At 39.1% G+C, this 12,377-nt stretch overlaps 1 protein-coding gene across 3 annotated transcripts in view; it reads right to left on the bottom strand.

The window, feature by feature from the left end:
* The window catches only part of LOC104305333 (solute carrier organic anion transporter family member 1A2), a 56,394-nt gene that overhangs the window by 16,776 nt on the left and 27,241 nt on the right, over positions 1 to 12,377 (bottom strand). Inside the window, exons 1-3 of one of the 3 annotated variants that reach the window (XM_054167877.1) lie at positions 5,903 to 5,918; positions 3,451 to 3,558; positions 2,160 to 2,301 (exon numbers count right to left, since the gene is read on the bottom strand). In XM_054167877.1, coding sequence (XP_054023852.1) covers positions 2,160 to 2,301; positions 3,451 to 3,510 — 202 coding nt within the window. In that variant the 5' untranslated portion in view covers positions 3,511 to 3,558; positions 5,903 to 5,918. Of the gene's footprint in view, positions 1 to 2,159; positions 2,302 to 3,450; positions 3,559 to 4,455; positions 4,604 to 5,902; positions 5,919 to 12,377 lie in introns of those variants that run through there. The other 2 variants (XM_054167876.1, XM_009906172.2) reach the window with 2 other exon arrangements.

Raw genomic sequence — 12,377 nt, 5'->3', positions numbered from 1 at the left:
TGTGTGGGAAATTAAAGAAATACACATCCAATTGGGTTTGTACTGCAAATAATAAATACAAGATGACATAAAGAGATAAAAGAATCATAAGTTAATCTTAACTGCAGTAGCAGTTTGAAAGGAATAAAAATGTATAGATTTTTGTACCCAGCATAATTTATAAATACAAATGTCCTAAAAATCTTCAGTCATTTCTCCTCCAGTTTTGCTTCAGGAGCAGCTGTTTTTTTCTCTACTCTTCGTTTATTGCCATGCAACTAAGAAAAGAATCAGGCTGCATGTTATGAATCAGGTCCCATAAAAATAGCAATTTAGTAATCACACACCTACGAATTTTGTGATCTTTTTGTCAAAAGAACAAAAACTTATCTCTGACTGATGAGCGTCATGCTCTGAAAGAAGATAACATCCCTTTTATGTATAACTGCTAGACAGACTGTATTGAACCAGTGGCTTGAATGACACTTAAAGATGTACACTTACATGGTCCTAATAAGTTGCTTCTGTCTGCACTGATTTTTAGTAACTTCAAATATTATTCTGATTATTCACAATAATGCCACAACATGTTACAGAAAAATGAAAATGAGAGGATAATTTATTTAATATTTTCCTGCAGCCAGGGGCTGCAGACTGGCCTAACTTGCACAGGTGATGTGATAAATGGGGGGGAATCAGGATCTGCTTGCTCAGCACTGTCCTGATGCTGAGCTGTGTAGGAGCTTGTGTGGGCCACTGCCAGATCAGCAGTAGGATGCAAAAGCCAAGAACTGAGTGGCAGAGAAGCTGCTCTCCACACCTTAGGAGAATGCTGATGGTTGTAAGAGATCTCCAGCCATGTTGTTTGCTGTGGTGGATGCTTTGTTTTGCTTGCTTCTTCCAAAGCATTCAAGTTTCATATAGTGGACAATAAGAAACAGATACTTAGGTAAGTTGCTGCTGGGACACTGTCCCTGGAGGTGTTCAAGAGGGGACTGGATGTGACACTTGAAGCCATGGTTTAGTTAGTCAGGAGGTGTTGGGTGACAGGTTGGACTTGATGATCTCTGAGGTCTTTTCCAACCTTACTGATTCTATGATTCTATGATTCTATCACTTCATTAATTTTGGCTGTTTCATATTTCTTAAATTTTCCTCCTTATCAAAAGCAAAAATGAATCCTCACTATTCTTTCTCTATCATAACTTTGAGCAGTCCATGAGACTGCTCTGCAGGTAGCAGCAGGGTGCTGCTCAGGGTTTCTTCTTCTTGCACATACAAATGTAGGTGACCAGGAAAAGGGGGAGAAGGAGCCTTGACTCCCCTCCCTGTCAATATACATGGGCCTGTGTTGGCCATTTTCTCAGCTGAGCTAGAGATAATAAAGCTATACTTTGTGACTTTAGGGTATAAAACATATCTGCTGAGGATCTCTATTTACATACATATGTAGAATATACATACATAGAATAAACCAGGTTGGAAGAGACCTTCAAGATCATCGCGTCCAACCCATCAACCAATCCAACACCACCTAAACAACTAAACCATGGCACCAAGCACCCCATCAAGTCTTCTCCTGAAAACCTCCAATGATGGCAACTCCACCACCTCCCCAGGCAGCCCACATATCAAGCCTTTTGTTTGATCTTTTTGGCAATGCAAGACATAAGCTTATCACTGGGCAATAAAACTCACTGGTAAGTGTCACTAAAATTAGAACTGGAAACTTTCTTTACAGTTGCAGAGATACAAAATCTTGAAATACTATTGAGTACACTTTGAAGTCACTGATTAAAAGAACTGTAAAATGCTAAATATAACAAACTTATGCTTAAATATAACTTATGCTTAAATATAACATGCTTAAATTCAAACAAAGTTTATAAAATACTTCTGGTCTGGCCAGAAAGATTCAATACAAAGTTCATAAACTAGTTCAATTTTGTCAGATATCTTAAGATAGTGCAGAAATTAGCTGAACCAGATTTTAACCTCAAACGTCCTCATTTAAATTGTTGTGTTAGTTTGCAAGACACTAGATGTGTGAGTACCAGCTGGAACAGTAGGATAAAATTGGTCACATATGGTAATCAACATGGACATGAGAGTCACTAATACATTGCTCAGCCAACATAATAGATACTCAAAGAATAACAAATACTAAAATGAATTATTACCAATTTCAAAGCTTCCATTAATGATCCCCACTAAAGAAGCTGGTATATTAAATTGTTTCTCTATCTGTGTGTACATGCTGTTCATGTAAGCACCAGACATGGTTTTACCAACAAATGCAAGTGATAGTGTCAGCAGAAATACCTAGAAGGGAAGAAGAGAATGCATTATAAATCCAAACTTCTATATTTAGGAATATTCCATAGTTATTTTCCCCACCAAAGATGTGCTTCCAGGTATAATAAGTGAACAGTTCTGTTCCACTCATACATGTGTAAATCCTAGCATCTACCCTTGTCCACAGAGTTATGTTTTTTCTAAAGGAAGAAAGAAGCAAACAAAAGGCAAAACAGCAGTGACAACAAAAGAACTATTTTGTTCTTCACCTGCTCCCATTGAACAAGGCTATCTTCAGAACCCTTGAGCCCCATTTTCCCAGCCAAGACAGGCACAGCACGACCTCTCCCACTGTGTGTCTGCTGCAAGATTGCCATCTGCAGGACTTGAAAATTGTTTGCAGCCAGGCCCGGATGCAAAGACCTCTGCACTCTTCACTCATCTGAATGACAAAATACTTGCAGAACTAAAATCTTTTCCTTTGATTGAATTGCTTGGTCTTGTATCCCCTCTGCCATCTCAACAGAGGTCAGGAGCCCAGAACAAGTCATATGGAACAGTAATAAACTCTGTGTCCTTGTAATAAGAATCCAGAATCAACTGGCAGCAAAAACAATACAATATGAATACATGCAATGGCATTCAAATCCTACAGGGTTGTTGAAACCAGTATTTATTAAATTAAATCAATAGTGGCTTTAAATACATCTGCTTCAAGTGCTGAAGAGCACAAGCAATGTGTCTGGACTTTGAATTACTACTAAACCCGAGCTATTTTACAGCATTTTATAGCACTTCTCAACAACTGGAATAGTTTAGGGTGCATCAACAGCCAATTTTTACTGCCATGTCACGGTCAGTGAGGTCAATTTCACTGGTTTAAGGTAGGAAAAAAAAAAAGTGCAAGACCAGGTGGATTATGCAAATTCAGAGGTGGGGCTTCAAAGGGCCAACCAACCATACCTCCAACACATCACAGGCTGTTAAAGTTCAGGGACATGAAAAGCAACATGATTGTTTACATACTTGCCTGACCTTGGTTAAAGTATTAAGGCTAAGGAAAGAAACAGAGCTTATTCATTCATTTAGTCTTGATTGTACTTTCTACCCAACTACCCTCAAGTGCAAGTCATTATAGTTGTGTGTTGATACAAATTTGCTAAAACACTTCTGTACCTTCAGCTTGGAAATGCAACAGAATTTGTCCTCTGCACGTGGCTTCTCAGCTTCCTTCATGTTGCCTTTTTAAATTGATCCTGATGCTTGAGTCTGTCCAATGATCCCCTTAGAGTATTGAAAAAGATGAAAGAAGTGAAGAAACATTTTCATCCCATATCTGCAAAAATCCCAATTCTTCCCAAGATATTTGATATTTGAGCATCTTCTGGGTTTCAGCAAAAGCTACAAGCCTATACACTTGATTCCAATAAAGGCAATTTGACACGTGCTATCTCAGATACTGACTGCTGTCAGAACCATACAACCAGGAAGCACAGAACAGGGAGAAGAAATATTCTGAGGGCAAGTTTGTCTGTAATATATCTTTTGAGTCCTCTTCACAAGCATTTGCACTGACCACTATGAGAGACACAACTGTGGAGACTGTATGTTTGATTGTTCTATACCTGTCTCCATGGTCTTTATTTCCTATGCCTGCCCTTCCTAGCAAGGAAAAGGATATTTAGTCCTGCTCTGCATGTTCTGCTGAGGCCTCCCCTCTTCCACTGGCATCAATGTAAGTCAGTTAATTTTAATATAAGCTGTGTTGGAGACTAATCTCTTGGCATTAAAATTAGATCCCCAAACCACCAGGCTAGCTTAAGTTCTAAGCAGAAACAAACCAGACTCCGTTCCATTTCCCCTTCCAAGATCTGTCTGCCTACTTTTAGTAATCTGCATCTCAACTTGATAGATAGAGCTTCTGGTAGTGTTAAGCCACCTGCTTTCTTACACATCTTGCATTTTTCCCAAAAAAAAGTGTTCAGAGAAGGAGCAATATATTGCAGGGACTTTTCTGTAAAAGCCCCTATACATCTGAGGGCTAGCACACTGAGTTAAACAAGGGAGAGCACCAATTTAAAGATTTCTCTCTAAGGACTGACACAAAGTGGTGTTATTCCATACAGTTCCCTCTGCCTGCTGCGGTCAGCTGAAGAAAATCAGGGCAAATCAGAGCCCTACCTTATAGTAGGGATGGATATAGGTTAATTTCCTCTTTTTCGTCTCAGGTATGCTTTCCTAGGCGATCCTGCAGCACCTGCTTTTCTCTATGTTTTCCACTTCACTTGACTGGAGAGCAAGCTGTCCTTGACAAGCCCACCAATAGGACTGTGCTGCTTTTCACATTCCTCCACCCAACTCCCTCCCAGTCAATCTCTGCAAATACTGCTTTCTACAACAATGTTAATCCTCTCAAATGTGTTTCTCAACTAACTTGATTCCTAGCAAATTCATGGGCATTAACTCCTTCTACAGCTACCCCCTCATTTTCAGCATAAAAGTGTAATGCAGTATTACAGCATTCCCAGAAATACTTAATTTACAATTAAGTGTAGGTGGTCAGCAACTCAACTATGATACACAAGTAGTTTGTGTTCCTACTTTGCTTAAAGGTGCTTATACAAGCTCTGTTCAGTCACAGTACCAAACTGTGCTAATATAAGCTTTGCATGCTCTTTGCAATTTGGCATAAAAGTTTATATCCCAGGGAACAGTTTATGCCTTACCTTTATTCAGACTGTAACCCACCAGCAATGCCAGAGGGTGAACGGTCTGCCCTCTTCTGCTGGCAATGACATTCTGTCCTTTACTATGCTGGTCCCCCCATTTCACTGACATGTACAGAGGGACTTTTTACAAGGTCCTGTAGCTATATGGCAAGAGGGAATGAAGCAAACCTTAGGAAAGGCAGATTTAGACTAGAGATTAGGAAGAAATTCTTTTCAGTGAGGGTGGTGAGACACTGGAACAGGTTGCCCAGGGAGGTAATGGATGCCTCCTTGCTGGAGGTGGTTGAGGCTAGGCTGGATGAGGTTTTCAGTGACCAGGTCTAGTGAAAGGTGTCCCTGCCCATGACAAGGGTTGTTGGAGCTAGATGATTTTTAAGGCCTCTTCCAACCTAAATCATTCTATGAACTGTGAACAGTATCTGGCTAATAATAGATCTTTTGGTTTCTTGTGGTGCTAAAAGAAACCAGCTAGCAATATCTGTCCAAGTTTCTTTGAGTGCATCAGAAACCACTCTATGGTGATTTTGGCCTTTACTTATTACCTTCCCTCAAAATACAAATTATGGTTAAGAAAATGCATTTCAATCCATTTTTTTACTGTGAAGATTATTAATTGAATAATAAAATATAGTTATTTCTAGCTATATTTCTGAAGTTGCTTTCCCTGGCTTGAAAATATTTCTCTGGTCACACTTGGTCAAATGAAACTAAAGCCAACACAGACTAACAGCCTTGATTAATTGAGAAGATGTACATGTGTCACTCATTCAGTCAGGTGCATTTATACCACACTTGAAATCCAGATTAGAGCTCAGACTGCCATTTCTGTGCCTAAAGATGAACCAATATTGGTGCCACTTCCATCTCCCTGCTCTCCATTCTACTTCCTTGTTGCTTACCTTGGGTTTGCGCTTGGGTTCTCCAGATTCTTCTGAAAACCTCTTTAACTCATTAAACAGGCAGAAATTTAGTGCAGGAAAAAGTTTGCTTTCCAGGTAGTGAGCTGATTTGGCCTGCAGAATGGTTCAACAAGTGTCAGACCTGCATAAGCAAAAGAGCAGGAGAGCCAAGAACATGAGGACAAAGTGCAGAGGAAAGCAGAGTAGGAAAGGATGAAGAGAGAAACCAGCCCATTTTAGCAGCAGTGAAGTGTTACATTCCCTCAAATATTTGTGGAACTATGGTCTCAAGCCCTAATCTAAACTGCTCAGGCCAGCCCTGAACACAGGTGGCCTCCTAGGATCAGAGAGCTCTGAGGAAGTATCTCCTTCTGTGAACATCAGTTAGTATCTCTTCAGCCAACAGCAAGAGGAGAGGCAGCTTATGCTGCTAGGATAGTCACATTGGGACTAAATTTGTAACACACCACTTGAGGAATTTGCACAGGCCAGGTGAAGCTATATATTCATGCAAAAGAACACTTGGGTTCTGATTGACCTACTAGCTAAACTGTAAACACCAACACTTGAATCCTACTCATAAGCCTGAAATGTTCACTGAAATTTCAGGGATGAGATCAATAAAATCCTTCCTTACAGTGCCTTACTCTTTCCATTTTTGTAGAGTTTAGGAACATATATTTGGCAGGCTAAGAAGTTAGCAGTGACACCAAAATTGCCTCTTCTAATCATCTCCACTACTAGACTAAATTTCCACAGGCACCTAGAAAAGACAATCAGAAGATTTCTTTCTATAAGAAGAGCTGAAGCATAGTGTAGACAGTTTTACTATAGGCCACAGCTACAAAACAGGTGCATGAAGTACAGCTGGTGTAACTTTGGCTGAATGAGGTTGGCTTAAAAACAAAGCAGTTACGTCCTGTGTGGATCAAAGCAGGCTTATTCAGTGTAGCTATCCACAGCAGGCAGGCTAGATAACCAATAATTAAAATAAATAATAAATAAGCACACAAATATCTGGATCTAAGTGTCTAGGAAGCAATATTCTGCAAGTTGCCTTGCCTGAGTCCTGAGGGGACAACCTACTTTCAATGTAAACTACATCTTCCATTTGGCTTGGCTTAGTCATATGGAGAAACTGATAATTCCTTGTTTTGTTTACACACAGGCTTAAAAATCACATGAGGTAGCCAAGCAGAAGGCAATTATAGTGTCAGAATTTTAATAAACTAATTTATTTTTTCAGTTCCAAAACCCATTTTGAAATCTTGTTTTACTAGCCACAGCTCAAACTGCTATTCTAATGCAATGTCCCTAATGGTAGTTTGAGACAAAGGGAAGCATTCTTATGGCAAAACAGTTAGGTACTTACGGCTTTGATAAGGTTTTCAGAAGAAATTACTGATGCTGTACACTTAAACTTTGACCTTTATTCTAAATTGTTGAAAATTAACCCAAGTACACCTACTGCAGAATTGTGGTCTTGCCAAATGCTTTCAGCTGTGCGCTTTAGTACTCAGATGTTAAAGATGTGGGTGAAGTTCTTCATTAGAAAAAAAAATTAAGTCCATCTTTTTCTCTTCCCAACCCAAAAAAGTCATGAGCTGGATACCTGAGGATGAAGTGCTGACACTCCTGCCCACTGAAGATGTCTGGAGAGTGCTCACAGACAAGAAAGGAACTTTAAGAGTGTACATAGCTGTGTAGACTTACAGGTTAGGCAGTGTCCTAGCAAAGGGTGATGCAAGGTCAGACTGGAATTTGCATTTCTCACATCTTGAAGGGGGTGTTTAAAATGTAAGTTAGTGGATGGAGAGCAGCACAGACATAATCATCAGCCTCTTCTCACTGTCTTGGAGTGATTTGAAGAAAATGAAGCCCTTACCAGTTGGTATAAATTACTCAGAGGTTCATCTGTAGGACAGGACTGGGTCTGAACCAAAAGGGGAGAAAATTACCTCAGCCTCTGGAGCACGGAGGAATAACATTACTCAGCATCCCCAGCTGCTGGTATTAAGTGCTTCTTCCCAGTGTAATAGCCATTCTGGATCTATTTTTGTGTATCTTAACTACCTGCTATATAACTAGGGTGTTGTTAATTCTGAAGGGGGGCAAAGATGCTAATAATTAGGCACTGACATATTCACTAGTAACACCCTTTCCTTTGGGACTTTTCTTGAATCATAATGGTTCACCATGCAAAAGGGAAAATTAAAAAAACTCACCTACAGTCACATAGCTGCTGTGGTTGTCCCACAGGCTGAGTGCCTGGTAGTTACTGATTACTGGACATTACAAAATCAGAGAGTAGTTTAACCAAGTGTAAATAATTCTAGCTAATGTGACAGAAAGAGACATGTGACTTTGATTAAATCTAACAATCAGTAGACACACTTTCAAGTACTAGTGCTGAAGCAGGCTTCATTTGTGACAAGTGTCTTATTGACACCTGTCCTTGTCTCTCTCACAAAAATAGCCACTAATGTACTAACTATTACTCACAAAAATAACTACTAAAGGAAAGGTCTAAAATGTGTGGCGAGGGTGGAATTGGGATTAATGAAAGCCTGGCTTTGAGCCCAGTCTCCGGGGGGAGTGTTTCTTAGCTTTCTGAGGGAAGGTTTGAAAAACCTCCCTGGACTACCATAAAATCTGTGTGGTTAAGCTGCAGGAGAGGAAAACAACACATTGGCAAGATAGCTGGCATTTTTGATACATGGTCTGTTATTGTCTCACAAATTTACAACTCTGCTGCTAGGCTGAACAACATTTTGTAGCCCCCATGCTAATGCCTCGCAGAACAGTGGTAGCTGAGGATCTTTGCCTGCTCAGTGATGCACCAGAGCATGAGGTAAGGCATTTCCCCCTGTTATTTCTCATAATAAGAGTTCACATAAATTTCTAAAAGCATATCTTCTCACTTCTTACACAATAGAAAATTTCTCAAGTAAAATCTATTAGCATACTTCTAATATGTGAAAAGCCTCATTCTCCCTCAGAAAATGTACACTTCATAAGAGATACAGCGCTAGTTTCTGTGTTTTTCTCATAATGGACTTAATCACACTTGGTGGCTGTCTGAACTGGCATTTATCTTACAGAGTTTAACTAGCTTTCCTTTAACTAAAATCTAAGTTAAAATCTTATTCCCCACTAAGATATTTTACAGGGTTGTTTTTGTTTTGGGGTTTTTTGTTTGGTTGGCTTTTTGTGTGTGGTGTTTCATTTTTTGTGTGGTGGTGGTTTGGTTTGTTTGTTGTTTGTTTACTTGTTTGGGGGAGGGGGGTTGCATTTTATATTTTCTCTGCTTACCCATTGCCACTTCTGGAAAACTAAGAAATCCCCTAACAAGAAAAATAAATAAAATAAAAACAATAGTTCAAATTCTTTGTGTTCACAGAGGGCTGCACAATGAAAAAGCAATAGTGAACAGAGGTAGAAAATGGCTGAGCACAAAGCTACGTTAACTGCATGTGGCCATCCTTGCTTCCTTTAAGTAAACAGCCAAAAATGCCCACCATACAGTTGTTCAATTGTGTGTGTCAAAAGAAAAAAGTATCCACTCAGGTGTAAAGTGACTTCTCTCCTCTACTCATAGCATGTGCAACAACCCTCTGTGTATGACTAAGCCTTGTTCTATATAGAAATCTAAGTGTCATTAGAGAATCACCCTTAAAAATATCTCAACTCCAGTATTCTAATTGCAGTAGTTATACAAATCTGACTGCAAGACCTAATCGAGAGATCTGTCTAGGAGAATGCACAGGGAACTTGATACCTGGTATTTATCTTCATTGATTATAAACTAGAACTGTAGATCTCAGTTTGGCCAGGTTTTCTCTTGTGTTTAGCTATTACAAGGATTTACCACTCTTTTCTCCCTCACTCTATTTTCCTAATATTTCATAACTGTTTGTAGGCTAGAGGTCTATGTATAATTTATATTTTAATCTATCCCTACTTGGGAAGGACACACCATGAATTTGTCTACAGAAGTGCCTATTTTCAAATCTCCATACTTTTTATTATTACTTAAAAGTAAGCTTCTGAGATGCATGAAAGTATTTTCAGTGTCTGCAGGAAATAAGCAAGCCAGTGAAACAAAAGCCATTGTCTGGTGGTCTGAATAAACTATTAAATAAACAACCATTGACTAAACTTTGATGAGATAGAAAGATTATTTTGCTCCATACTGACTTCTTCTCAGGTTGAGTAAGGCTGAAGAGTCAGACACAGTAAAAGAGCTACATAAAATGGAAAGCAAAAATTCCAGTCAAATAAACACATCCTTAACAATTTGTTATAAATATTTGTGTCCATATTGGGGGGGGGAGGGGGGGGGGTGGGAAATAGCTCATGCAGCAATTTAAGTGACTTATAGTTTACGCCTATTATCATATGATTTTCTGGCTCTGTTTTAGAGAACATTACTTTAAAATTTTTCCCCTGGATTCCATCCTCAATAATGTGCATTTTAGAAACTGAAGACAAGTAACTGCCCTTTTTTTTTTTCCCTCTTGAAAGCAAGAAACAATAAAGGGGAAGAAGAATTTAACAAAAAAATATTATCTTTTAAAAAGCTGAAGTAGCTCTTCAGGATGATGGCTTTAATTGCTGCATGCATCAGCTTAGCAAAACTGACTTCTGATGTTTAAAAGCCTTTTTCCAAAGATTCACAGTGCCCATTATAAAAGGTTTAGTCTTATACATAACACTCAGTTTTGGTCAATTCAGATAAGCATATTGGCAAAGTGCCTCAAAGCAGGAAGATATGTGCTGAACAGTCACAGAAGTCAAAAGAATTTCATTCACCAATGTGCTTAAATATGAACTCAGGTTTTCTCTAAAAGCAAAATGAAGAAATTGACATTTCAAGGGCATGTTCTTTCAAACACATACATGCACACACATACAGCCAAACACGCACAAACTGACAAGGGATTTCCCAAGGATTGTCTACACTTGAGCTTTTTCTGGTGCTCTTTTCCATAGCCCCATGAGAAATGCAGAAAGAAGCTCCTGAAAGAATACACCCATAGGCACATTAGTGACTTCTGTGAATTTTCAGTGTTTGGATATGCTTAAGTGACATAGAAAAACATCTGTTGGGCAGATCTTGACCTTTATAACCCACTTTTGTTTCAGCACACAGCCTACAGCAGTAGCACTGGGGTACTGAGTGAAGGTAAGGAGTCACTCCCAGTTATTTGCCAGCAACAGATACAAATGAAATAAAAAATATACAAATTAAATACCTCAACAAATAAACAACACCTCAAGAGTAGAAATATGAAATGAATATATGTTCATAAATGCACAATTCAATAGTCAGTGAAGTTATGTAAAATTCAGTGTGTATGGAATTCAGTATCTTTCTCCATTGAGATTAATTCATGATTGCAGAGAGTCTATGGTGTCTTAGCATATTGAATTCCCATCTTCTTCATGGGATTTCTCATAAAAAACATATTTTCACCAAGTTGCTTCCTGCATTATCAGCCCACCACTGATGGAGACTGTAAGTAGTCTTTTTGTCTGGACAGATTTTGTTTGAGAAGCATTCTAATGCATCAGTATAGGGAAAATACCTTGAGAGAGTCAAGATTTGTATAGAATCTGGTATACCCTATGCTTAGAAAGTAGTCTCATTGAAGATCCTTATCTGGAGTCTCACAACAGGCATAACAGAGTCAGATATTTCCAGACAGTAATTTATCCCATCTGAAGACATCTGTCTAAAATAAGTGGGAGGAAATGTTGGGTTTTTTTCTCTTTCATTTGAAAATCTAGAGAGCTAGCTTAGTCTAGATAACTGACTTTTAGACATATAAACACCAGGTCAGATGACACCTGGTGCTGGTTATCTCTCCTTATGTTGTTCTAGATCTCGTCTTGACCAAGTCTGTCAGCCAGCAGCTCCCAGTCTAAGGTTTGGATCCCTCATGGGAAATTCAAACAGATAAAAGGTGCTCTTCTGCAGATCATTAAAAGTCCTCAGTAAAAAAATGCAGAGTTGATGTACAATTATTGGTCCTAGTCTAAATGTTCTGTGTAACCTTCCAAAAATACAGCAGTCACTTCTGTCCTCACTCTAATACAAGACATGACGTTGGAAACAGAGGACTAAGTAGCTCTTTGACAGCATTCCAGTTGTAAACAGCCATGCATGTAACTAATTCAGGGAGAGCTGGAAATATGAGCTGTGTCACCACAGAACTGAGCATTATAGCAATCATGGATTGCACATCCCACGGAACCTAGGATAGCATAACAACCCAAATAAGGATGTCGTGACACAGATTAGGTTCACTGTCATTTCCCCCATTACTTTAGAGATGGACCACAACCCAGGCAATGTTTGAAACCACTTTTTTTCCCCCTCAGCTGTATCTCTTGAGATCTGCTTCTCTAATAGGGGTTTATCAGGAGACACAAGGGAGCTTAAAATTCCACCCCTCACTAGACCTGATCAGGA

The sequence above is a fragment of the Dryobates pubescens genome, chromosome 15 (genome assembly GCF_014839835.1).
Source record: "Dryobates pubescens isolate bDryPub1 chromosome 15, bDryPub1.pri, whole genome shotgun sequence".
Classification (NCBI taxonomy): Eukaryota; Metazoa; Chordata; class Aves; order Piciformes; family Picidae; genus Dryobates; species Dryobates pubescens.
This window is presented reverse-complemented; position numbering and strand designations above follow the sequence as displayed.